General features: G+C 43.4%; 1 protein-coding gene across 5 annotated transcripts in view; it reads left to right on the forward strand.

Annotated features, from left to right (window-relative positions):
• The first annotated feature begins 884 nt into the window (after positions 1 to 884).
• The window catches only part of LOC131932995 (dmX-like protein 2), a 108158-nt gene continuing 82138 nt past the window's right edge, over positions 885 to 26904 (forward strand). For 4 of the 5 annotated variants that reach the window (XM_059289873.1, XM_059289872.1, XM_059289893.1 and 1 more), the window contains exons 1-6: positions 885 to 1094; positions 2115 to 2240; positions 3518 to 3586; positions 5806 to 5832; positions 24751 to 24829; positions 25294 to 25519. In XM_059289873.1, coding sequence (XP_059145856.1) covers positions 1011 to 1094; positions 2115 to 2240; positions 3518 to 3586; positions 5806 to 5832; positions 24751 to 24829; positions 25294 to 25519 — 611 coding nt within the window. In that variant the 5' untranslated portion in view covers positions 885 to 1010. The remainder of the gene's footprint in view (positions 1095 to 2114; positions 2241 to 3517; positions 3587 to 5805; positions 5833 to 24750; positions 24830 to 25293; positions 25520 to 26904) is intronic. The other variant, XM_059289884.1, reaches the window with a different exon arrangement.

Genomic DNA, 26904 nt, shown 5'->3' on the forward strand with positions numbered 1-26904 from the left:
TATGTTATATTTTTTTGCACGGGCAAACATTTCTCTGTCAGGTTTATAAAGAACAGTCTATTTCTTGAAAGGAATGTAGATCTTGACACTGTTTCTTTCAGGCATCTCCGAGCATGTGTACCGCCACCACCCCCCCTCCACCCCCGAAGAAATTATTCTGAAAGAAACACTGGATCTAGATCTAAAAATCTATTCTACAACTACTATTGTTGAAAAACATTTTAATATCCTATTTGTCTAACCCTAAGCTGTGTACTATGACTACAGCCTGCATCGAACTAAAACTCTTGTAAAAGACATTTAAAATATAAAATATCTGCTCCTATTTAGATACTTCAATTATTTTTTTATATTCGCGTACGCGCGGAGGGGAGTTCGTAATTTGGAGACAATGTGTGATGACAGTGGCGAGTTCAGATAGTATGACGTCACACTTTTGCATTTTAAAAAGTAATGTTAGGAATTGAATTTTAGTCGTTATTTCCCGTTTTAGAAAACTGTTTTAATAAAGTGTAATGAACTCTTTAAAATGCTATATGTTGATCGAGCTCAGTGAATATCTTAGAGGGGGAAAATCGATGTTCTAATGTTATTAACTTGTTTGAGTAATTAGCTTATATTGAGATACTGTACTTGAGTGCTGTACTTGCTTAAGTTTGTTCTGTACCCCCACTTCACCCCCTCCACCCCCACCCCCCAAAGATCACTGCTATTTTCTTATCTTTGTTTTGTATACATTGCATTAATGTCACTCATCCCACTCAAGTTGCATATCATATCTCAAAAAATTACGTCTCTTAGGTGAGAAAGAACCGAAAGAACAATTTTAATTTGGCCTGCTTGGCTAATCTGGCTATTTGATGATGTATTTAATTTTTCCAATATGGCCGCTCAGGGGCAGGAAGCAGTAAAATCATCTGATCATCTGAGCAACTTTTTTTGTTTACCATGAGATGTATGTGGTTACAGAGTTGAAACGATTTTAATTTGTATAGAACACTACAGCTAATATGAACAGACACCAAATCCTCACAGGAGCTTGCAATGGGGGATACTGTTATGCTCTGGGAAGTGTTGAAGGTGTCGTTTTTATTGTGAGTTCAGTTTCAGATATTAATTAAATTATTTTAGATTTTAGGCCTAAATATTTTTTCTCCACTTACTAACTTACTAATAAAATACTAGCTAGACTAACTAACTAAATAGTTCATATAGTCTACTAGTAACTTAGTTAGTTAGTGGTAAGTTAGTAGACTTACTTAGTACTTACAGTTAGTTTTCTAAGGCCTAAATTTTAAAACATTTTAGGCCTAGATCTAGATCTAGATGTGATGATTCTATTCAATTATTGGATGATATTTTCATTTGAAGACTCTGCTACCTTTAGGACCTGAGACGAGACCTAAGTTAAAGTTATCACAACTACTAACAACTGCCCAAGTGCCTACTAAAATTACTAGGCTAAAACTTAAGCTAGGCCTTATAATTTATAGATCTAAATCTAGATTCTAGTTGTAATTTTATAGTAGTTAGGCCTAAACAAACCACTGTCCATAGCACTCATGGCTCATTTCTTTCCTTTCAATGAGAAAACTGTTGCAGGCCTAGAATCTACCTAGGCCCTATCAATTTTAAATTAACAACTTCAATCAATAATAAATATCAATAAGAAAAAAGTCTCGCTATTAAATTTTATACCTTAAGCCCTAGTTAAATTAAATTCCTTTCCATTTCTTTAACTAGGACTGAATAAATATAAATATTTTCAAAAAAATGTTTAAGATCTGGAATGGTAGTTTTGCTTTGAAATACACATGCACAATGCATAGTGAGTCATGGTGCTACAACACTAGTAGTGGTCATTGTGCTACAACACTAGTAGTGGTCATTGTGCTACAACACTAGTAGTGGTCATTGTGCTACAACACTAGTAGTGGTCATTGTGCTACAACACTATTAGTGGTCATCGTGTTACAACACTAGTAGTGGTCATTGTGCTACAACACTAGTAGTGGTCATTGTGTTACAACACTAGATCTAGTAGTGGTCATTGTGTTACAAACTAGCTAGGAGACTTGATATTTGTGTATGACAATAACTGTTTGTGTCTGCAGGCTTATGCTTCAGGATGTGATATCGTCATTTTAGCCAGCAACTTTGAGCGGGTGGTCACCATCCCTGGTGTGCTCAGAGGGAGTATCAAGGTCAGCTGTGTGGACTGTTCTACAGATACAGGCAAGGTAGGTCATCTGGGTCATGTGACCTGTGGCAGTTGATATGGCAAGCTTTTTTCTGTGCTGTAGACTTGCAGTCTACATGCTGTAGTGCAGGATTGTCCCACCATTTTTACATGCTTTAGTGCAGGATTGTCCCACCATTTTTACATGCTGTAGTGCAGGATTGTCCCACCATTTTTACATGCTGTAGTGCAGGATTGTCTCACCATTTTTACATGCTGTAGTGCAGGATTGTCCCACCATTTTTACATGCTTTAGTGCAGGATTGTCCCACCATTTTTACATGCTGTAGAAGAGATACTAGGAGGTTCTGTCACTAGTTTTATAGAAGAGAAACTAGGCATCACTAGTCTTATAGAAGAGAAACTAGGCATCACTAGTCTTATAGAAGAGAAACTAGTCATCACTAGTCTTATAGAAGAGAAACTAGGCATCACTAGTCTTATAGAAGAGAAACTAGGCATCACTAGTCTTATAGAAGAGAAACTAGGCATCACTAGTCTTATAGAAGAGAAACTAGGCATCACTAGTCTTATAGAAGGGAAACTATGCATCACTAGTCTTATAGAAGAGAAACTAGGCATCACTAGTCTTATAGAAGAGAAACTAGTCATCACTAGTCTTATAGAAGAGAAACTAGGCATCACTAGTCTTATAGAAGAGAAACTAGTCATCACTAGTCTTATAGAAGAGAAACTAGGCATCACTAGTCTTATAGAAGAGAAACTAGGCATCACTAGTCTTATAGAAGAGAAACTATGCATCACTAGTCTTATAGAAGAGAAACTAGGCATCACTAGTCTTATAGAAGAGAAACTAGTCATCACTAGTCTTATAGAAGAGAAACTAGGCATCACTAGTCTTATAGAAGAGAAACTAGTCATCACTAGTCTTATAGAAGAGAAACTAGGCATCACTAGTCTTATAGAAGAGAAACTAGGCATCACTAGTCTTATAGAAGAGAAACTAGGCATCACTAGTCTTATAGAAGAGAAACTAGGCATCCCTAGTCTTATAGAAGAGAAACTAGGCATCACTAGTCTTAAAGAAGAGAAACTAGGCATCACTAGTCTTATAGAAGAGATACTAGACAGTGCTATCACTAGTCTTATAGAAGAGATACTAAACAGTTCTATCACTAGTCTTATAGAAGAGATACTAGACAGTTCTATCACTAGTCTTATAGAAGAGATACTAGACAGGTCTGTCACTAGTAATAATAGTAATATAGAAGAGAAACTAAGCAGTTCTGTCACTGGTCAAAAAATAAATTTCCTCAGATTGCTGCAAGTTTTGGCAGAAAAATTCATATCTTTGAACCCACACCATCCAGCACAGAGAGCGGCCATGTGAGTGTCATTTTTATAATGTATTTTATGATAGTCTGTTGTGTTTTATGTTAGTCTGTCATGTTTGATGTAAGTCTGTCATTTTTTATGTACGTCTGTCATGTTTAAGTTTGTCATGTTTGAGGTAAGTATGTCATGTTTTATGTTGGTCTGTCATGTTTAATTTAAGTCTGTCATGTTTATGTTGTGTTTTATGTTGGAGGTACATGTGAATTTGTCTGGTATTATGTTAATTACCATATGTAGGTACCATATGAAAGCTATTTGATTGAGTACTTGACACATATAAGTATGTTAAGTTTTTAAATTGAATACTTGACACATGTTGTCAAGTTATTTGATTGAGTACTTGACATATGTTGTCAAGTTATTTGATTGAGTACTTGACACATGTATGTTGTCAAGTTATTTGATTGAGTACTTGACACATGTATGTTGTCAAGTTATTTGATTGAGTACTTGACACATGTATGTTGTCAAGTTATTTGATTGAGTACTTGACATATGTTGTCAAGTTATTTGATTGAGTACTTGACACATGTATGTTGTCAAGTTATTTGATTGAGTACTTGACACATGTATGTTGTCAAGTTATTTGATTGAGTACTTGACATATGTATGTTGTCAAGTTATTTGATTGAGTACTTGACACATGTATGTTGTCAAGTTATTTGATTGAGTACTTGACACATGTATGTTGTCAAGTTATTTGATTGAGTACTTGACACATGTATGTTGTCAAGTTATTTGATTGAGTACTTGACATATGTTGTCAAGTTATTTGATTGAGTACTTGACACATGTATGTTGTCAAGTTATTTGATTGAGTACTTGACACATGTATGTTGTCAAGTTATTTGATTGAGTACTTGACATATGTATGTTGTCAAGTTATTTGATTGAGTACTTGACACATGTATATTGTCATGTTATTTGATTGAGTACTTGACATATGTAAGTTGTCAAGTTATTTGATTGAGTACTTGACACATGTATGTTGTCAAGTTATTTGATTGAGTACTTGACACATGTATGTTGTCAAGTTATTTGATTGAGTACTTGACATATGTATGTTGTCAAGTTATTTGATTGAGTACTTGACACATGTATATTGTCATGTTATTTGATTGAGTACTTGACATATGTAAGTTGTCAAGTTATTTGATTGAGTACTTGACACATGTATGTTGTCAAGTTATTTGATTGAGTACTTGACACATGTATGTTGTCAAGTTATTTGATTGAGTACTTGACACATGTATGTTGTCAAGTTATTTGATTGAGTACTTGACATATGTTGTCAAGTTATTTGATTGAGTACTTGACACATGTATGTTGTCAAGTTATTTGATTGAGTACTTGACACATGTATGTTGTCAAGTTATTTGATTGAGTACTTGACATATGTATGTTGTCAAGTTATTTGATTGAGTACTTGACACATGTATATTGTCATGTTATTTGATTGAGTACTTGACATATGTAAGTTGTCAAGTTATTTGATTGAGTACTTGACACATGTATGTTGTCAAGTTATTTGATTGAGTACTTGACACATGTATGTTGTCAAGTTATTTGATTGAGTACTTGACATATGTATGTTGTCAAGTTATTTGATTGAGTACTTGCCACATGTATGTTGTCAAGTTATTTGATTGAGTACTTGACATATGTATGTTGTCAAGTTATTTGATTGAGTACTTGACACATGTATGTTGTCAAGTTATTTGATTGAGTACTTGACACATGTATGTTGTCAAGTTATTTGATTGAGTACTTGACATATGTATGTTGTCAAGTTATTTGATTGAGTACTTGACACATGTATATTGTCATGTTATTTGATTGAGTACTTGACATATGTAAGTTGTCAAGTTATTTGATTGAGTACTTGACACATGTATGTTGTCAAGTTATTTGATTGAGTACTTGACATATGTAAGTTGTCAAGTTATTTGATTGAGTACTTGACACATGTATGTTGTCAAGTTATTTGATTGAGTACTTGACACATGTATGTTGTCAAGTTATTTGATTGAGTACTTGACATATGTATGTTGTCAAGTTATTTGATTGAGTACTTGCCACATGTATGTTGTCAAGTTATTTGATTGAGTACTTGACATATGTATGTTGTCAAGTTATTTGATTGAGTACTTGACACATGTATGTTGTCAAGTTATTTGATTGAGTACTTGACATATGTTTTCCCTCCCTAGGGCTCACAATTAGGGAGAAAGCCAAAGGTTTGTCTTCTGTTCCTCCCAGCTTCTTGTTTGTGGCAGCACTTAGCTCCCCTGTCCCCATATCTATCACCTGTCTTATCCTATGGTAGTCATCAAAACTGGTCAGCTCCCCTAGGTGCTATGTATGTAAGACTAGCCTTCACTTCAATCAACACCAGTACAAAGAGCAAAGTTTATTCCTTTACAAACACGGGACCCAGAATCAGCTGCACCTCTGACTGTAATGTCTACCTACAACTACCAACTTGACCAACTCTACACTGTCCTAACTGAAACTTGGCTCTGTGCTTCTCTGCTCACACTTGACCATGACTGCTCATCAAATGACCAACCTCTCATGACCTTATCAAATGACCAACCTCTCATTACCTCATCAAATGACCAACCTCTCATGACCTCATCAAATGACCAACCTCTCATGACTGCTCATCAAATGACCAACCTCTCATGACCTCATCAAATGACCAACCTCTCATTACCTCATCAAATGACCAACCTCCCATGACTGCTCATCAAATGACCAACCTCTCATGACCTCATCAAATGACCAACCTCTCATGACTGCTCATCAAATGACCAACCTCTCATGACTGCTCATCAAATGACCAACCTCTCATGACTGCTCATCAAATGACCAACCTCTCATGACTGCTCATCAAATGACCAACCTCTCATGACCTCATCAAATGACCAACCTCCCATGACTGCTCATCAAATTACCAACCTCCCATGACTGCTCATCAAATGACCAACCTCTCATGACCTCATCAAATGACCAACCTCTCATGACCTCATCAAATGACCAACCTCTCATGACCTCATCAAATGACCAACCTCTCATGACTGCTCATCAAATGACCAACCTCTCATGACTGCTCATCAAATGACCAACCTCTCATGACTGCTCATCAAATGACCAACCTCTCATGACCTCATCAAATGACCAACCTCTCATGACTGCTCATCAAATGACCAACCTCTCATGACTGCTCATCAAATGACCAACCTCTCATGACCTCATCAAATGACCAACCTCTCATTACCTCATCAAATGACCAACCTCTCATGACTGCTCATCAAATGACCAATCTCTCATGACCTCATCAAATTACCAACCTCCCATGACTGCTCATCAAATGACCAACCTCTCATGACTGCTCATCAAATGACCAACCTCTCATGACTGCTCATCAAATGACCAACCTCCCATGACTGCTCATCAAATGACCAACCTCTCATGACTGCTCATCAAATGACCAACCTCTCATGACTGCTCATCAAATGACCAACCTCTCATGACCTCATCAAATGACCAACCTCTCATGACCTCATCAAATGACCAACCTCCCATGACTGCTCATCAAATGACCAACCTCCCATGACTGCTCATCAAATGACCAACCTCCCATGACTGCTCATCAAATGACCAACCTCTCATGACCTCATCAAATGACCAACCTCTCATGACTGCTCATCAAATGACCAACCTCTCATGACCTCATCAAATGACCAACCTCTCATGACCTCATCAAATGACCAACCTCTCATTACCTCATCAAATGACCAACCTCCCATGACTGCTCATCAAATGACCAACCTCCCATGACTGCTCATCAAATGACCAACCTCTCATGACTGCTCATCAAATGACCAACCTCTCATGACTGCTCATCAAATGACCAACCTCTCATGACCTCATCAAATGACCAACCTCTCATGACTGCTCATCAAATGACCAACCTCTCATGACCTCATCAAATGACCAACCTCTCATGACCTCATCAAATGACCAACCTCTCATGACCTCATCAAATGACCAACCTCCCATGACTGCTCATCAAATGACCAACCTCTCATGACCTCATCAAATGACCAACCTCTCATGACCTTATCAAATGACCAACCTCTCATGACCTCATCAAATGACCAACCTCTCATGACCTCATCAAATGACCAACCTCTCATGACTGCTCATCAAATGACCAACCTCTCATGACTGCTCATCAAATGACCAACCTCCCATGACTGCTCATCAAATGACCAACCTCTCATGACCTCATCAAATGACCAACCTCCCATGACTGCTCATCAAATGACCAACCTCTCATGACTGCTCATCAGATGACCAACCTCTCATGACCTCATCAAATGACCAACCTCTCATGACTGCTCATCAAATGACCAACCTCTCATGACCTCATCAAATGACCAACCTCTCATGACTGCTCATCAAATGACCAACCTCCCATGACTGCTCATCAAATGACCAACCTCTCATGACTGCTCATCAAATGACCAACCTCTCATGACTGCTCATCAAATGACCAACCTCCCATGACTGCTCATCAAATGACCAACCTCCCATGACTGCTCATCAAATGACCAACCTCTCATGACTGCTCATCAAATGACCAACCTCTCATGACCTCATCAAATGACCAACCTCTCATGACCTCATCAAATGACCAACATCTCATGACCTCATCAAATGACCAACATCTCATGACCTTATCAAATGACCAACCTCTCATGACTGCTCATCAAATGACCAACCTCTCATGACCTCATCAAATGACCAACCTCTCATGACTGCTCATCAAATGACCAACCTCTCATGACTGCTCATCAAATGACCAACCTCTCATGACTGCTCATCAAATGACCAACCTCTCATGACCTCATCAAATGACCAACCTCTCATGACCTCATCAAATGACCAACCTCTCATGACCTCATCAAATGACCAACCTCTCATGACCTCATCAAATGACCAACCTCCCATGACTGCTCATCAAATGACCAACCTCTCATGACCTCATCAAATGACCAACCTCCCATGACTGCTCATCAAATGACCAACCTCTCATGACTGCTCATCAGATGACCAACCTCTCATGACCTCATCAAATGACCAACCTCTCATGACTGCTCATCAAATGACCAACCTATCATGACTGCTCATCAAATGACCAACCTCTCATGACCTCATCAAATGACCAACCTCTCATGACCTCATCAAATGACCAACCTCTCATGACCTCATCAAATGACCAACCTCTCATGACTGCTCATCAAATGACCAACCTCCCATGACTGCTCATCAAATGACCAACCTCTCATGACCTCATCAAATGACCAACCTCTCATGACCTCATCAAATGACCAACCTCTCATGACCTCATCAAATGACCAACCTCCCATGACTGCTCATCAAATGACCAACCTCTCATGACTGCTCATCAAATGACCAACCTCTCATGACCTCATCAAATGACCAACCTCTCATGACCTCATCAAATGACCAACATCTCATGACCTCATCAAATGACCAACATCTCATGACCTTATCAAATGACCAACCTCTCATGACTGCTCATCAAATGACCAACCTCTCATGACCTCATCAAATGACCAACCTCTCATGACTGCTCATCAAATGACCAACCTCTCATGACTGCTCATCAAATGACCAACCTCTCATGGCTGCTCATCAAATGACCAACCTCTCATGACCTTATCAAATGACCAACCTCTCATGACCTTATCAAATGACCAACCTCTCATGACTGCTCATCAAATGACCAACCTCTCATGACCTCATCAAATGACCAACCTCTCATGACTGCTCATCAAATGACCAACCTCTCATGACTGCTCATCAAATGACCAACCTCTCATGACTGCTCATCAAATGACCAACCTCTCATGACCTCATCAAATGACCAACCTCTCATGACCTCATCAAATGACCAACCTCTCATGACCTCATCAAATGACCAACCTCTCATGACCTCATCAAATGACCAACCTCCCATGACTGCTTATCAAATGACCAACCTCTCATGACCTCATCAAATGACCAACCTCCCATGACTGCTCATCAAATGACCAACCTCTCATGACTGCTCATCAGATGACCAACCTCTCATGACCTCATCAAATGACCAACCTCTCATGACTGCTCATCAAATGACCAACCTCTCATGACTGCTCATCAAATGACCAACCTCTCATGACCTCATCAAATGACCAACCTCTCATGACCTCATCAAATGACCAACCTCTCATGACCTCATCAAATGACCAACCTCTCATGACTGCTCATCAAATGACCAACCTCCCATGACTGCTCATCAAATGACCAACCTCTCATGACTGCTCATCAAATGACCAACCTCTCATGACTGCTCATCAAATGACCAACCTCCCATGACTGCTCATCAAATGACCAACCTCCCATGACTGCTCATCAAATGACCAACCTCTCATGACTGCTCATCAAATGACCAACCTCTCATGACCTCATCAAATTACCAACCTCTCATGACCTCATCAAATGACCAACATCTCATGACCTCATCAAATGACCAACATCTCATGACCTTATCAAATGACCAACCTCTCATGACTGCTCATCAAATGACCAACCTCTCATGACCTCATCAAATGACCAACCTCTCATGACTGCTCATCAAATGACCAACCTCTCATGACTGCTCATCAAATGACCAACCTCTCATGACTGCTCATCAAATGACCAACCTCTCATGACTGCTCATCAAATGACCAACCTCTCATGACCTCATCAAATGACCAACCTCTCATGACCTCATCAAATGACCAACCTCTCATGACCTCATCAAATGACCAACCTCTCATGACCTCATCAAATGACCAACCTCTCATGACTGCTCATCAAATGACCAACCTCTCATGACTGCTCATCAAATGACCAACCTCTCATGACTGCTCATCAAATGACCAACCTCTCATTACCTCATCAAATGACCAACCTCTCATGACTGCTCATCAAATGACCAACCTCTCATGACTGCTCATCAAATGACCAACCTCTCATGACTGCTCATCAAATGACCAACCTCTCATGACTGCTCATCAAATGACCAACCTCTCATGACTGCTCATCAGATGACCAACCTCTCATGACTGCTCATCAAATGACCAACCTCTCATGACTGCTCATCAAATGACCAACCTCTCATGACTGCTCATCAAATGACCAACCTCTCATGACTGCTCATCAAATGACCAACCTCTCATGACTGCTCATCAAATGACCAACCTCTCATGACCTCATCAAATGACCAACCTCTCATGACTGCTCATCAAATGACCAACCTCTCATGACCTTATCAAATGACCAACCTCTCATGACCTCATCAAATGACCAACCTCTCATGACCTCATCAAATGACCAACATCTCATGACCTTATCAAATGACCAACCTCTCATGACTGCTCATCAAATGACCAACCTCTCATGACCTCATCAAATGACCAACCTCTCATGACTGCTCATCAAATGACCAACCTCTCATGACTGCTCATCAAATGACCAACCTCTCATGACCTCATCAAATGACCAACCTCTCATGACCTCATCAAATGACCAACCTCTCATGACCTCATCAAATGACCAACCTCTCATGACCTCATCAAATGACCAACCTCTCATGACTGCTCATCAAATGACCAACCTCTCATTACCTCATCAAATGACCAACCTCTCATGACTGCTCATCAAATGACCAACCTCTCATGACTGCTCATCAAATGACCAACCTCTCATGACTGCTCATCAAATGACCAACCTCTCATGACTGCTCATCAAATGACCAACCTCTCATGACTGCTCATCAAATGACCAACCTCTCATGACCTTATCAAATGACCAACCTCTCATGACTGCTCATCAAATGACCAACCTCTCATGACTGCTCATCAAATGACCAACCTCTCATGACTGCTCATCAAATGACCAACCTCTCATGACCTCATCAAATGACCAACCTCTCATGACTGCTCATCAAATGACCAACCTCTCATGACTGCTCATCAAATGACCAACCTCTCATGACTGCTCATCAAATGACCAACCTCTCATGACCTCATCAAATGACCAACCTCTCATGACTGCTCATCAAATGACCAACCTCTCATGACTGCTCATCAAATGACCAACATCTCATGACCTCATCAAATGACCAACATCTCATGACCTTATCAAATGACCAACCTCTCATGACTGCTCATCAAATGACCAACCTCTCATGACTGCTCATCAAATGACCAACCTCTCATGACTGCTCATCAAATGACCAACCTCTCATGACCTCATCAAATGACCAACCTCTCATGACCTCATCAAATGACCAACCTCTCATGACCTCATCAAATGACCAACCTCTCATGACCTCATCAAATGACCAACCTCCCATGACTGCTCATCAAATGACCAACCTCTCATGACCTCATCAAATGACCAACCTCCCATGACTGCTCATCAAATGACCAACCTCTCATGACTGCTCATCAGATGACCAACCTCTCATGACCTCATCAAATGACCAACCTCTCATGACTGCTCATCAAATGACCAACCTATCATGACTGCTCATCAAATGACCAACCTCTCATGACCTCATCAAATGACCAACCTCTCATGACCTCATCAAATGACCAACCTCTCATGACCTCATCAAATGACCAACCTCTCATGACTGCTCATCAAATGACCAACCTCTCATGACTGCTCATCAAATGACCAACCTCTCATGACTGCTCATCAAATGACCAACCTCTCATGACCTCATCAAATGACCAACCTCTCATGACCTCATCAAATGACCAACCTCTCATGACCTCATCAAATGACCAACCTCCCATGACTGCTCATCAAATGACCAACCTCCCATGACTGCTCATCAAATGACCAACCTCTCATGACTGCTCATCAAATGACCAACCTCTCATGACCTCATCAAATGACCAACCTCTCATGACCTCATCAAATGACCAACATCTCATGACCTCATCAAATGACCAACATCTCATGACCTTATCAAATGACCAACCTCTCATGACTGCTCATCAAATGACCAACCTCTCATGACCTCATCAAATGACCAACCTCTCATGACTGCTCATCAAATGACCAACCTCTCATGACTGCTCATCAAATGACCAACCTCTCATGGCTGCTCATCAAATGACCAACCTCTCATGACCTTATCAAATGACCAACCTCTCATGACCTTATCAAATGACCAACCTCTCATGACTGCTCATCAAATGACCAACCTCTCATGACCTCATCAAATGACCAACCTCTCATGACTGCTCATCAAATGACCAACCTCTCATGACTGCTCATCAAATGACCAACCTCTCATGACTGCTCATCAAATGACCAACCTCTCATGACCTCATCAAATGACCAACCTCTCATGACCTCATCAAATGACCAACCTCTCATGACCTCATCAAATGACCAACCTCTCATGACCTCATCAAATGACCAACCTCCCATGACTGCTTATCAAATGACCAACCTCTCATGACTGCTCATCAAATGACCAACCTCTCATGACCTCATCAAATGACCAACCTCTCATGACCTCATCAAATGACCAACCTCTCATGACCTCATCAAATGACCAACCTCTCATGACCTCATCAAATGACCAACCTCTCATGACTGCTCATCAAATGACCAACCTCTCATGACCTCATCAAATGACCAACCTCCCATGACTGCTCATCAAATGACCAACCTCTCATGACTGCTCATCAGATGACCAACCTCTCATGACCTCATCAAATGACCAACCTCTCATGACTGCTCATCAAATGACCAACCTCTCATGACTGCTCATCAAATGACCAACCTCTCATGACCTCATCAAATGACCAACCTCTCATGACCTCATCAAATGACCAACCTCTCATGACCTCATCAAATGACCAACCTCTCATGACTGCTCATCAAATGACCAACCTCCCATGACTGCTCATCAAATGACCAACCTCTCATGACTGCTCATCAAATGACCAACCTCTCATGACTGCTCATCAAATGACCAACCTCCCATGACTGCTCATCAAATGACCAACCTCCCATGACTGCTCATCAAATGACCAACCTCTCATGACTGCTCATCAAATGACCAACCTCTCATGACCTCATCAAATTACCAACCTCTCATGACCTCATCAAATGACCAACATCTCATGACCTCATCAAATGACCAACATCTCATGACCTTATCAAATGACCAACCTCTCATGACTGCTCATCAAATGACCAACCTCTCATGACCTCATCAAATGACCAACCTCTCATGACTGCTCATCAAATGACCAACCTCTCATGACTGCTCATCAAATGACCAACCTCTCATGACTGCTCATCAAATGACCAACCTCTCATGACTGCTCATCAAATGACCAACCTCTCATGACCTCATCAAATGACCAACCTCTCATGACCTCATCAAATGACCAACCTCTCATGACCTCATCAAATGACCAACCTCTCATGACCTCATCAAATGACCAACCTCTCATGACTGCTCATCAAATGACCAACCTCTCATGACTGCTCATCAAATGACCAACCTCTCATGACTGCTCATCAAATGACCAACCTCTCATGACTGCTCATCAAATGACCAACCTCTCATGACTGCTCATCAAATGACCAACCTCTCATGACTGCTCATCAAATGACCAACCTCTCATGACCTTATCAAATGACCAACCTCTCATGACTGCTCATCAAATGACCAACCTCTCATGACTGCTCATCAAATGACCAACCTCTCATGACTGCTCATCAAATGACCAACCTCTCATGACCTCATCAAATGACCAACCTCTCATGACTGCTCATCAAATGACCAACCTCTCATGACTGCTCATCAAATGACCAACCTCTCATGACTGCTCATCAAATGACCAACCTCTCATGACTGCTCATCAAATGACCAACCTCTCATGACCTCATCAAATGACCAACCTCTCATGACCTCATCAAATGACCAACCTCTCATGACCTCATCAAATGACCAACCTCTCATGACCTCATCAAATGACCAACCTCTCATGACTGCTCATCAAATGACCAACCTCTCATGACTGCTCATCAAATGACCAACCTCTCATGACTGCTCATCAAATGACCAACCTCTCATTACCTCATCAAATGACCAACCTCTCATGACTGCTCATCAAATGACCAACCTCTCATGACTGCTCATCAAATGACCAACCTCTCATGACTGCTCATCAAATGACCAACCTCTCATGACTGCTCATCAAATGACCAACCTCTCATGACTGCTCATCAAATGACCAACCTCTCATGACTGCTCATCAAATGACCAACCTCTCATGACTGCTCATCAAATGACCAACCTCTCATGACCTCATCAAATGACCAACCTCTCATGACTGCTCATCAAATGACCAACCTCTCATGACTGCTCATCAAATGACCAACCTCTCATGACTGCTCATCAAATGACCAACCTCTCATGACTGCTCATCAAATGACCAACCTCTCATGACCTCATCAAATGACCAACCTCTCATGACCTCATCAAATGACCAACCTCTCATGACCTCATCAAATGACCAACCTCTCATGACCTCATCAAATGACCAACCTCTCATGACTGCTCATCAAATGACCAACCTCTCATGACTGCTCATCAAATGACCAACCTCTCATGACTGCTCATCAAATGACCAACCTCTCATTACCTCATCAAATGACCAACCTCTCATGACTGCTCATCAAATGACCAACCTCTCATGACTGCTCATCAAATGACCAACCTCTCATGACTGCTCATCAAATGACCAACCTCTCATGACTGCTCATCAAATGACCAACCTCTCATGACTGCTCATCAAATGACCAACCTCTCATGACTGCTCATCAAATGACCAACCTCTCATGACCTTATCAAATGACCAACCTCTCATGACTGCTCATCAAATGACCAACCTCTCATGACCTCATCAAATGACCAACCTCTCATGACTGCTCATCAAATGACCAACCTCTCATGACTGCTCATCAAATGACCAACCTCTCATGACTGCTCATCAAATGACCAACCTCTCATGACTGCTCATCAAATGACCAACCTCTCATGACCTTATCAAATGACCAACCTCTCATGACTGCTCATCAAATGACCAACCTCTCATGACCTCATCAAATGACCAACCTCTCATGACTGCTCATCAAATGACCAACCTCTCATGACTGCTCATCAAATGACCAACCTCTCATGACTGCTCATCAAATGACCAACCTCTCATGACTGCTCATCAAATGACCAACCTCTCATGACCTCATCAAATGACCAACCTCTCATGACCTCATCAAATGACCAACCTCTCATGACTGCTCATCAAATGACCAACCTCTCATGACTGCTCATCAAATGACCAACCTCTCATGACCTCATCAAATGACCAACCTCTCATGACTGCTCATCAAATGACCAACCTCTCATGACCTCATCAAATGACCAACCTCTCATGACCTCATCAAATGACCAACCTCTCATGACTGCTCATCAAATGACCAACCTCTCATGACTGCTCATCAAATGACCAACCTCTCATGACTGCTCATCAAATGACCAACCTCTCATGACTGCTCATCAAATGACCAACCTCTCATGACTGCTCATCAAATGACCAACCTCTCATGACTGCTCATCAAATGACCAACCTCTCATGACTGCTCATCAAATGACCAACCTCTCATGACTGCTCATCAAATGACCAACCTCTCATGACCTCATCAAATGACCAACCTCTCATGACCTCATCAAATGACCAACCTCTCATGACCTCATCAAATGACCAACCTCTCATGACTGCTCATCAAATGACCAACCTCTCATGACCTCATCAAATGACCAACCTCTCATGACTGCTCATCAAATGACCAACCTCTCATGACTGCTCATCAAATGACCAACCTCTCATGACTGCTCATCAAATGACCAACCTCTCATGACTGCTCATCAAATGACCAACCTCTCATGACCTCATCAAATGACCAACCTCTCATGACCTCATCAAATGACCAACCTCTCATGACCTCATCAAATGACCAACCTCTCATGACTGCTCATCAAATGACCAACCTCTCATTACCTCATCAAATGACCAACCTCTCATGACTGCTCATCAAATGACCAACCTCTCATGACTGCTCATCAAATGACCAACCTCTCATGACTGCTCATCAAATGACCAACCTCTCATTACCTCATCAAATGACCAACCTCTCATGACCTCATCAAATGACCAACCTCTCATGACTGCTCATCAAATGACCAACCTCTCATGACTGCTCATCAAATGACCAACCTCTCATGACCTCATCAAATGACCAACCTCTCATAACTGCTCATCTTCCTGGGATGTTATGATTGACCAACCAATTTTTGTCCTTGCTTTATTTGTTGAAACACTACATCATAACAAAGCTACAGAAGTTTAACTGAGCAGATCTTATTTTAAACTTAAGGAATATTTAGAGGTATCACACCTAGAGGGCAGTACATCCTATTAAAATATGCATGGCATTTATAGTATTAAATCCTTTCATCAAACAGGCTCATCTGTCCATACTTGGCCCGCTTAGGTCTCCAAGGTTGGCCAGGTACCCCATCAAACAGTCCCACTTAGGTCTCCAAGCTTGGCCAGGTACCCCATCAAACAGGCCCACTTAGGTCTCCAAGGTTGGCCAGGTACCCCATCAAACAGGCCCATCTGTCCATACTTGGCCAGGTACCCCATCAAACAGGCCCACTTAGGTCTCCAAGCTTGGCCAGGTACCCCATCAAACAAGCCCACCTAGGTCTCCAAGGTTGGCCAGGTACCCCATCAAACAGGCCCACTCAGGTCTCCAAGCTTGGCCAGGTACCCCATCAAACAGGCCCACTTAGGTCTCCAAGCTTGGCCAGGTACCCCATCAAACAGGCCCACCTAGGTCTCCAAGGTTGGCCAGGTACCCCATCAAACAGGCCCACCTAGGTCTCCAAGGTTGGCCAGGTACCCCATCAAACAGGCCCACCTAGGTCTCCAAGCTTGGCCAGGTACCCCATCAAACAGTCCCACTTAGGTCTCCAAGCTTGGCCAGGTACCCTATCAAACAGGCCCACTTAGGTCTCCAAGCTTGGCCAGGTACCCTTTCAAACAGTCCCACTTAGGTCTCCAAGCTTGGCCAGGTACCCTATCAAACAGGCCCACTTAGGTCTCCAAGGTTGGCCAGGTACCCCATCAAACAGGCCCACCTAGGTCTCCAAGGTTGGCCAGGTACCCCATCAAACAGGCCCATCTGTCCATACTTGGCCAGGTACCCCATCAAACAGGCCCACTTAGGTCTCCAAGGTTGGCCAGGTACCCCATCAAACAGGCCCATCTGTCCATACTTGGCCAGGTACCCCATCAAACAGGCCCACTTAGGTCTCCAAGGTTGGCCAGGTACCCCATCAAACAGGCCCATCTGTCCATACTTGGCCAGGTACCCCATCAAACAGGCCCACTTAGGTCTCCAAGCTTGGCCAGGTACCCTATCAAACAGGCCCACTTAGGTCTCCAAGCTTGGCCAGGTACCCTATCAAACAGTCCCACTTAGGTCTCCAAGCTTGGCCAGGTACCCTATCAAACAGGCCCACTTAGGTCTCCAAGGTTGGCCAGGTACCCCATCAAACAGGCCCACTTAGGTCTCCAAGCTTGGCCAGGTACCCCATCAAACAGGCCCATCTGTCCATACTTGGCCAGGTACCCCATCAAACAGGCCCACTTAGGTCTCCAAGCTTGGCCAGGTACCCCATCAAACAGGCCCACTTAGGTCTCCAAGCTTGGCCAGGTACCCCATCAAACAGGCCCACCTAGGTCTCCAAGGTTGGCCAGGTACCCCATCAAACAGGCCCACTTAGGTCTCCAAGCTTGGCCAGGTACCCTATCAAACAGGCCCACTTAGGTCTCCAAGCTTGGCCAGGTACCCTATCAAACAGTCCCACTTAGGTCTCCAAGCTTGGCCAGGTACCCTATCAAACAGGCCCACTTAGGTCTCCAAGGTTGGCCAGGTACCCCATCAAACAGGCCCATCTGTCCATACTTGGCCAGGTACCCCATCAAACAGGCCCACTTAGGTCTCCAAGGTTGGCCAGGTACCCCATCAAACAGGCCCATCTGTCCATACTTGGCCAGGTACCCCATCAAACAGGCCCACTTAGGTCTCCAAGGTTGGCCAGGTACCCCATCAAACAGGCCCACTTAGGTCTCCAAGGTTGGCCAGGTACCCCATCAAACAGGCCCATCTGTCCATACTTGGCCAGGTACCCCATCAAACAGGCCCACTTAGGTCTCCAAGGTTGGCCAGGTACCCCATCAAACAGTCCCACTTAGGTCTCCAAGCTTGGCCAGGTACCCCATCAAACAGGCCCACTTAGGTCTCCAAGGTTGGCCAGGTACCCCATCAAACAGGCCCATCTGTCCATACTTGGCCAGGTACCCCATCAAACAGGCCCACCTAGGTCTCCAAGCTTGGCCAGGTACCCTATCAAACAGGCCCACTTAGGTCTCCAAGGTTGGCCAGGTACCCCATCAAACAGGCCCACTTAGGTCTCCAAGGTTGGCCAGGTACCCCATCAAACAGGCCCACTTAGGTCTCCAAGGTTGGCCAGGTACCCCATCAAACAGGCCCACTTAGGTCTCCAAGGTTGGCCAGGTACCCCATCAAACAGGCCCACCTAGGTCTCCAAGCTTGGCCAGGTACCCCATCAAACAGTCCCACTTAGGTCTCCAAGCTTGGCCAGGTACCCCATCAAACAGTCCCACTTAGGTCTCCAAACTTGGCCAGGTACCCTATCAAACAGGCCCACTTAGGTCTCCAAGCTTGGCCAGGTACCCTATCAAACAGTCCCACTTAGGTCTCCAAGCTTGGCCAGGTACCCTATCAAACAGGCCCACTTAGGTCTCCAAGGTTGGCCAGGTACCCCATCAAACAGGCCCACTTAGGTCTCCAAGGTTGGCCAGGTACCCCATCAAACAGGCCCATCTGTCCATACTTGGCCAGGTACCCCATCAAACAGGCCCAATTAGGTCTCCAAGGTTGGCCAGGTACCCCATCAAACAGGCCCATCTGTCCATACTTGGCCAGGTACCCCATCAAACAGGCCCACCTAGGTCTCCAAGCTTGGCCAGGTACCCCATCAAACAGGCCCACCTAGGTCTCCAAGGTTGGCCAGGTACCCTATCAAACAGTCCCACTTAGGTCTCCAAGCTTGGCCAGGTACCCTATCAAACAGGCCCACTTAGGTCTCCAAGGTTGGCCAGGTACCCCATCAAACAGGCCCACTTAGGTCTCCAAGGTTGGCCAGGTACCCCATCAAACAGGCCCATCTGTCCATACTTGGCCAGGTACCCCATCAAACAGGCCCCTTAGGTCTCCAAGGTTGGCCAGGTACCCCATCAAACAGGCCCATCTGTCCATACTTGGCCAGGTACCCCATCAAACAGGCCCACTTAGGTCTCCAAGGTTGGCCAGGTACCCCATCAAACAGGCCCATCTGTCCATACTTGGCCAGGTACCCCATCAAACAGGCCCACTTAGGTCTCCAAGGTTGGCCAGGTACCCCATCAAACAGGCCCACCTAGGTCTCCAAGGTTGGCCAGGTACCCTATCAAACAGTCCCACTTAGGTCTCCAAGCTTGGCCAGGTACCCTATCAAACAGGCCCACTTAGGTCTCCAAGGTTGGCCAGGTACCCCATCAAACAGGCCCACTTAGGTCTCCAAGGTTGGCCAGGTACCCCATCAAACAGGCCCATCTGTCCATACTTGGCCAGGTACCCCATCAAACAGGCCCACTTAGGTCTCCAAGGTTGGCCAGGTACCCCATCAAACAGGCCCATCTGTCCATACTTGGCCAGGTACCCCATCAAACAGGCCCACTTAGGTCTCCAAGGTTGGCCAGGTACCCCATCAAACAGGCCCATCTGTCCATACTTGGCCAGGTACCCCATCAAACAGGCCCACTTAGGTCTCCAAGGTTGGCCAGGTACCCCATCAAACAGGCCCACTTAGGTCTCCAAGGTTGGCCAGGTACCCCATCAAACAGGCCCACTTAGGTCTCCAAGGTTGGCCAGGTACCCCATCAAACAGGCCCACTTAGGTCTCCAAGGTTGGCCAGGTACCCCATCAAACAGGCCCATCTGTCCATACTTGGCCAGGTACCCCATCAAACAGGCCCACTTAGGTCTCCAAGCTTGGCCAGGTACCCCATCAAACAGGCCCACTTAGGTCTCCAAGCTTGGCCAGGTACCCCATCAAACAGGCCCACCTAGGTCTCCAAGGTTGGCCAGGTACCCCATCAAACAGGCCCACTTAGGTCTCCAAGCTTGGCCAGGTACCCTATCAAACAGGCCCACTTAGGTCTCCAAGCTTGGCCAGGTACCCTATCAAACAGTCCCACTTAGGTCTCCAAGCTTGGCCAGGTACCCTATCAAACAGGCCCACTTAGGTCTCCAAGGTTGGCCAGGTACCCCATCAAACAGGCCCATCTGTCCATACTTGGCCAGGTACCCCATCAAACAGGCCCACTTAGGTCTCCAAGGTTGGCCAGGTACCCCATCAAACAGGCCCATCTGTCCATACTTGGCCAGGTACCCCATCAAACAGGCCCACTTAGGTCTCCAAGGTTGGCCAGGTACCCCATCAAACAGTCCCACTTAGGTCTCCAAGCTTGGCCAGGTACCCCATCAAACAGGCCCACTTAGGTCTCCAAGGTTGGCCAGGTACCCCATCAAACAGGCCCATCTGTCCATACTTGGCCAGGTACCCCATCAAACAGGCCCACCTAGGTCTCCAAGCTTGGCCAGGTACCCTATCAAACAGGCCCACTTAGGTCTCCAAGGTTGGCCAGGTACCCCATCAAACAGGCCCACTTAGGTCTCCAAGGTTGGCCAGGTACCCCATCAAACAGGCCCACTTAGGTCTCCAAGGTTGGCCAGGTACCCCATCAAACAGGCCCACTTAGGTCTCCAAGGTTGGCCAGGTACCCCATCAAACAGGCCCACCTAGGTCTCCAAGCTTGGCCAGGTACCCCATCAAACAGTCCCACTTAGGTCTCCAAGCTTGGCCAGGTACCCCATCAAACAGTCCCACTTAGGTCTCCAAACTTGGCCAGGTACCCTATCAAACAGGCCCACTTAGGTCTCCAAGCTTGGCCAGGTACCCTATCAAACAGTCCCACTTAGGTCTCCAAGCTTGGCCAGGTACCCTATCAAACAGGCCCACTTAGGTCTCCAAGGTTGGCCAGGTACCCCATCAAACAGGCCCACTTAGGTCTCCAAGGTTGGCCAGGTACCCCATCAAACAGGCCCATCTGTCCATACTTGGCCAGGTACCCCATCAAACAGGCCCACTTAGGTCTCCAAGGTTGGCCAGGTACCCCATCAAACAGGCCCATCTGTCCATACTTGGCCAGGTACCCCATCAAACAGGCCCACCTAGGTCTCCAAGCTTGGCCAGGTACCCCATCAAACAGGCCCACCTAGGTCTCCAAGGTTGGCCAGGTACCCTATCAAACAGTCCCACTTAGGTCTCCAAGCTTGGCCAGGTACCCTATCAAACAGGCCCACTTAGGTCTCCAAGGTTGGCCAGGTACCCCATCAAACAGGCCCACTTAGGTCTCCAAGGTTGGCCAGGTACCCCATCAAACAGGCCCATCTGTCCATACTTGGCCAGGTACCCCATCAAACAGGCCCACTTAGGTCTCCAAGCTTGGCCAGGTACCCCATCAAACAGGCCCATCTGTCCATACTTGGCCAGGTACCCCATCAAACAGGCCCACTTAGGTCTCCAAGGTTGGCCAGGTACCCCATCAAACAGGCCCATCTGTCCATACTTGGCCAGGTACCCCATCAAACAGGCCCACTTAGGTCTCCAAGGTTGGCCAGGTACCCCATCAAACAGGCCCACTTAGGTCTCCAAGGTTGGCCAGGTACCCCATCAAACAGGCCCACCTAGGTCTCCAAGGTTGGCCAGGTACCCTATCAAACAGGCCCACTTAAGTCTCCAAGCTTGGCCCACCCCTCTGTTGCCCCCTGCTTCTGTGCCTCAGCCACTCCTGCACCTGTATACTGCACACTGTCTTGTCAACAGCTTCCATGTATTCAGCTGTGCCACCATTATACATCTTTTTTTATTCTATACCTTTTTCTATGAGCACTAAGTACTGGGGTACACTTGTCTAATAGTTGGCCATTTGTCTGATAGTTGGCCATATAGTTGGCCATTTGTCTGATAGTGGCCACTTGTCTGATAAGTGGCCATTTGTCTGATAGTTGGCCACTTGTCTAATAGTTGGCCACTTGTCTGATAGTTGGCCACTTGTCTGATAGTTGGCCACTTGTCTGATAGTTGGCCACTTGTCTGATAGTTGGCCATTTGTCTGATAGTTGGCCACTTGTCTGATAGTTGGCCATTTGTCTGATAGTTGGCCATTTGTCTGATAGTTGGCCATTTGTCTGATAGTTGGCCATTTGTCCGATAGTTGGCCATTTGTCTGATAGTTGGCCATTTGTCTGATAGTTGGCCATTTGTCTGATAGTTAGCCATTTGTCTGATAGTTAGCCATTTGTCTGATAGTTGGCCACTTGGCTAATAGTTGGCCATTTGTCTGATAGTTGGCCATTTGTCTGATAGTTGGCCACTTGTCAGATAGTTGGCCCTATAGTTGGCCATTTGTCTGTTAGTTGGCCATATCCCTTTAGTGTTGCTCAGGGTATCCTACCTTACACTGAGTTGAATCTGTCACTAGAACTAGTCTGCTGTTGAGCTTCTTCAAACTGATTCAATCAAGGCTTCTCACATTGAATGAAACACAATTTCATTTGTTGTTGTTCATGAAATTATAGTTCCTTCAATTTTTAATTTGACCAGTGTATTGTCTTTTTTAGCAGCATTGTTTGATTTTTAATAATTCTCTAAATACTTATAGTATTTTCACATTGACAATTTTTTAAACTGCAATTTGTCATTGACATTTCCTTGATATGTGGCAGGTTTTAATAAGTTGACATTTCCTTGATATGTGGCAGGTTTTATTAAGTTGACATTTCCTTGATATGTAGCAGGTTTTATTAAGTTGACATTTCCTTGATATGTGGCAGGTTTTATTAAGTTGACATTTCCTTGATATGTGGCAGGTTTTATTAAGTAATCAGTCGTCTAGTTTAAACTGCAATTTGTCTTTGACATTTCCTTGATATGTGGCAGGTTTTATTAAGTTGACATTTCCTTGATATGTGGCAGGTTTTATTAAGTTGACATTTCCTTGATATGTGGCAGGTTTTATTAAGTTGACATTTCCTTGATATGTGGCAGGTTTTATTAAGTAATCAGTCGTCTAGTTTAAACTGCAATTTGTCTTTGACATTTCCTTGATATGTAGCAGGTTTTATTAAGTTGACATTTCCTTGATATGTGGCAGGTTTTATTAAGTTGACATTTCCTTGATATGTGGCAGGTTTTATTAAGTTGACATTTCCTTGATATGTGGCAGGTTTTATTAAGTAATCAGTCGTCTAGTTTAAACTGCAATTTGTCTTTGACATTTCCTTGATATGTAGCAGGTTTTATTAAGTTGACATTTCCTTGATATGTGGCAGGTTTTATTAAGTTGACATTTCCTTGATATGTAGCAGGTTTTATTAAGTTGACATTTCCTTGATATGTGGCAGGTTTTATTAAGTTGACATTTCCTTGATATGTGGCAGGTTTTATTAAGTAATCAATAGTCTAGCTCAGATACGGTGGAATTAAATTTCATGAAATAGCACATAATGTTGTCATCTGATAGTTTGCTTCTAAGTAGATGATATTGAAGTCAATATCCTGTGGCAGTGGTTGATTCTTGTCTTCTTGGCTGCTGTTTATTGTGCGCATGCTTGATCACATTTAGAATTTTTTTTAATGTGGAAGAAAAAAGCTTTTAAACTGAAATTTATTTTGAAGTTTGAACAAAATGTAAGAAAAAAAAAGGTTGACTAAATTTGTTCCCTTTGCATTGTTGCAGAAGCTAGACTATAGATGGTTTCCTACTGCTGAGCTGGATGCTGACTGTTATGTGGATTGTTTGAGTTGGAATGTGGAAGGTAGGGCTTCATTCACCTCTTTCAATTGTCACATTGTGTGGCTATGTCAGTGAAAGTGTACTGTTTTTGTGGATATGTATTTAAAGCTCCCTAAATGTTTTTGTCTACTTGTGTTCCCTAAATGTTTTTGTCTACTTGTGTTTCAGGCTCCCTAAATGTTTAGTCTACTTGTGTTTCAGGCTCCCTAAATGTTTTTGTCTACTTGTGTTCCCTAAATGTTTTTGTCTACTTGTGTTTCAGGCTCCCTAAATGTTTTTGTCTACTTGTGTTCCCTAAATGTTTTTGTCTACTTGTGTTTCAGGCTCCCTAAATGTTTTTGTCTACTTGTGTTTCAGGCTCCCTAAATGTTTTTGTCTACTTGTGTTTCAGGCTCCCTAAATGTTTTTGTCTACTTGTGTTCCCTAAATGTTTTTGTCTACTTGTGTTTCAGGCTCCCTAAATGTTTTTGTCTACTTGTGTTTCAGGCTCCCGTCTCCTGACTGGTGGTGAGTACATCCAAATGTGGGAGTTTGTGCACAATGCCCCACCCCCACCAGCCACCCCACAGAAGGTGTCCTTCACCCTGGGTGTTGGCCACTGTGATGATGACGACCCAGTGACCCACAGGCTGGTGCAGGCTATAGCAGACCCTGACCATGTCACTGACCTCCAGCCTGACCCTGGCTCCTGGGAATGTGTTTGGAAAACAAAGTGAGTCTTTCATCACGTACACATAAACATTGGCTAGGCCTTCATGTACGTACACATAAACATTGGCTAGGCCTTCATGTACGTACACATAAACATTGGCTAGGCCTTCATGTATGTACACATAAACATTGGCTAGGCCTTCATGTACGTACACATAAACATTGGCTAGGCCTTCATGTATGTACACATAAACATTGGCTAGGCCTTCATGTATGTACACATTTTGTAAAGATCTGGTGGGTTTAAATGAATAATCCTTACTAAGCTTTGTAAAATTCCACTGTGTAAACTGTACTACTAATTCCACTGTGTAAACTGTACTATTAATTCCACTGTGAACTGTACTACTAATTCCACTGTGTAAACTGTACTACTAATTCCAATGTGTAAAATGTACTACTAATTCCAATGTGTAAAATGTACTACTAATTCCAATGTGTAAAATGTACTACTAATTCCAATGTGTAAAATGTACTACTAATTCCACTGTTTAAAATACACTACTAATTCCACTGTGTAAAATGCACTTCTAATTCCACTGTGTAAAATGCACTACTAATTCCACTGTGTAAAATGTACCACTAATTCCACTGTGTAAAATGTACCACTAACTCCACTGTGTAAAATGCACTACTAATTCCACTGTGTAAAATGCACTACTAATTCCACTGTGTAAAATGTACTACTAATTCCAATGTGTAAAATGTACTACTAATTCCAATGTGTAAAATGTACTACTAATTCCACTGTTTAAAATGCACTACTAATTCCACTGTGTAAAATGCACTTCTAATTCCACTGTGTAAAATGCACTACTAATTCCACTGTGTAAAATGCACTACTAATTCCACTGTGTAAAATGCACTACTAATTCCACTGTGTAAACTGCACTACTAATTCCACTGTCTAAACTGCACTACTAATTCCACTGTGTAAACTGCACTACTAATTCCACTGTGTAAACTGCACTACTAATTCCACTGTCTAAACTGCACTACTAATTCCACTGTCTAAACTGCACTACTAATTCCACTGTGTAAACTGCACTACTAATTCCACTGTGTAAACTGCACTACTAATTCCACTGTGTAAAATGTAGCACTAATTCCACTGTGTATAATGTACCACTAATTCCACTGTGTAAAATGTAGCACTAATTCCACTGTGTAAAATGTACTACTAATTCCACTGTGTAAAATGTAGCACTAATTCCACTGTGTAAAATGTAGCACTAATTCCACTGTGTAAAATGTAGCACTAATTCCACTGTGTAAAATGTAGCACTAATTCCACTGTGTAAAATGCACTACTAATTCCACTGTGTAAAATGTACTACTAATTCCACTGTGTAAAATGTAGCACTAATTCCACTGTGTAAAATGTAG

This window comes from Physella acuta, unplaced genomic scaffold (genome assembly GCF_028476545.2).
Source record: "Physella acuta isolate Inbredline_101_S28 unplaced genomic scaffold, ASM2847654v3 ptg000105l, whole genome shotgun sequence".
Lineage (NCBI taxonomy): Eukaryota > Metazoa > Mollusca > Gastropoda > Physidae > Physella > Physella acuta.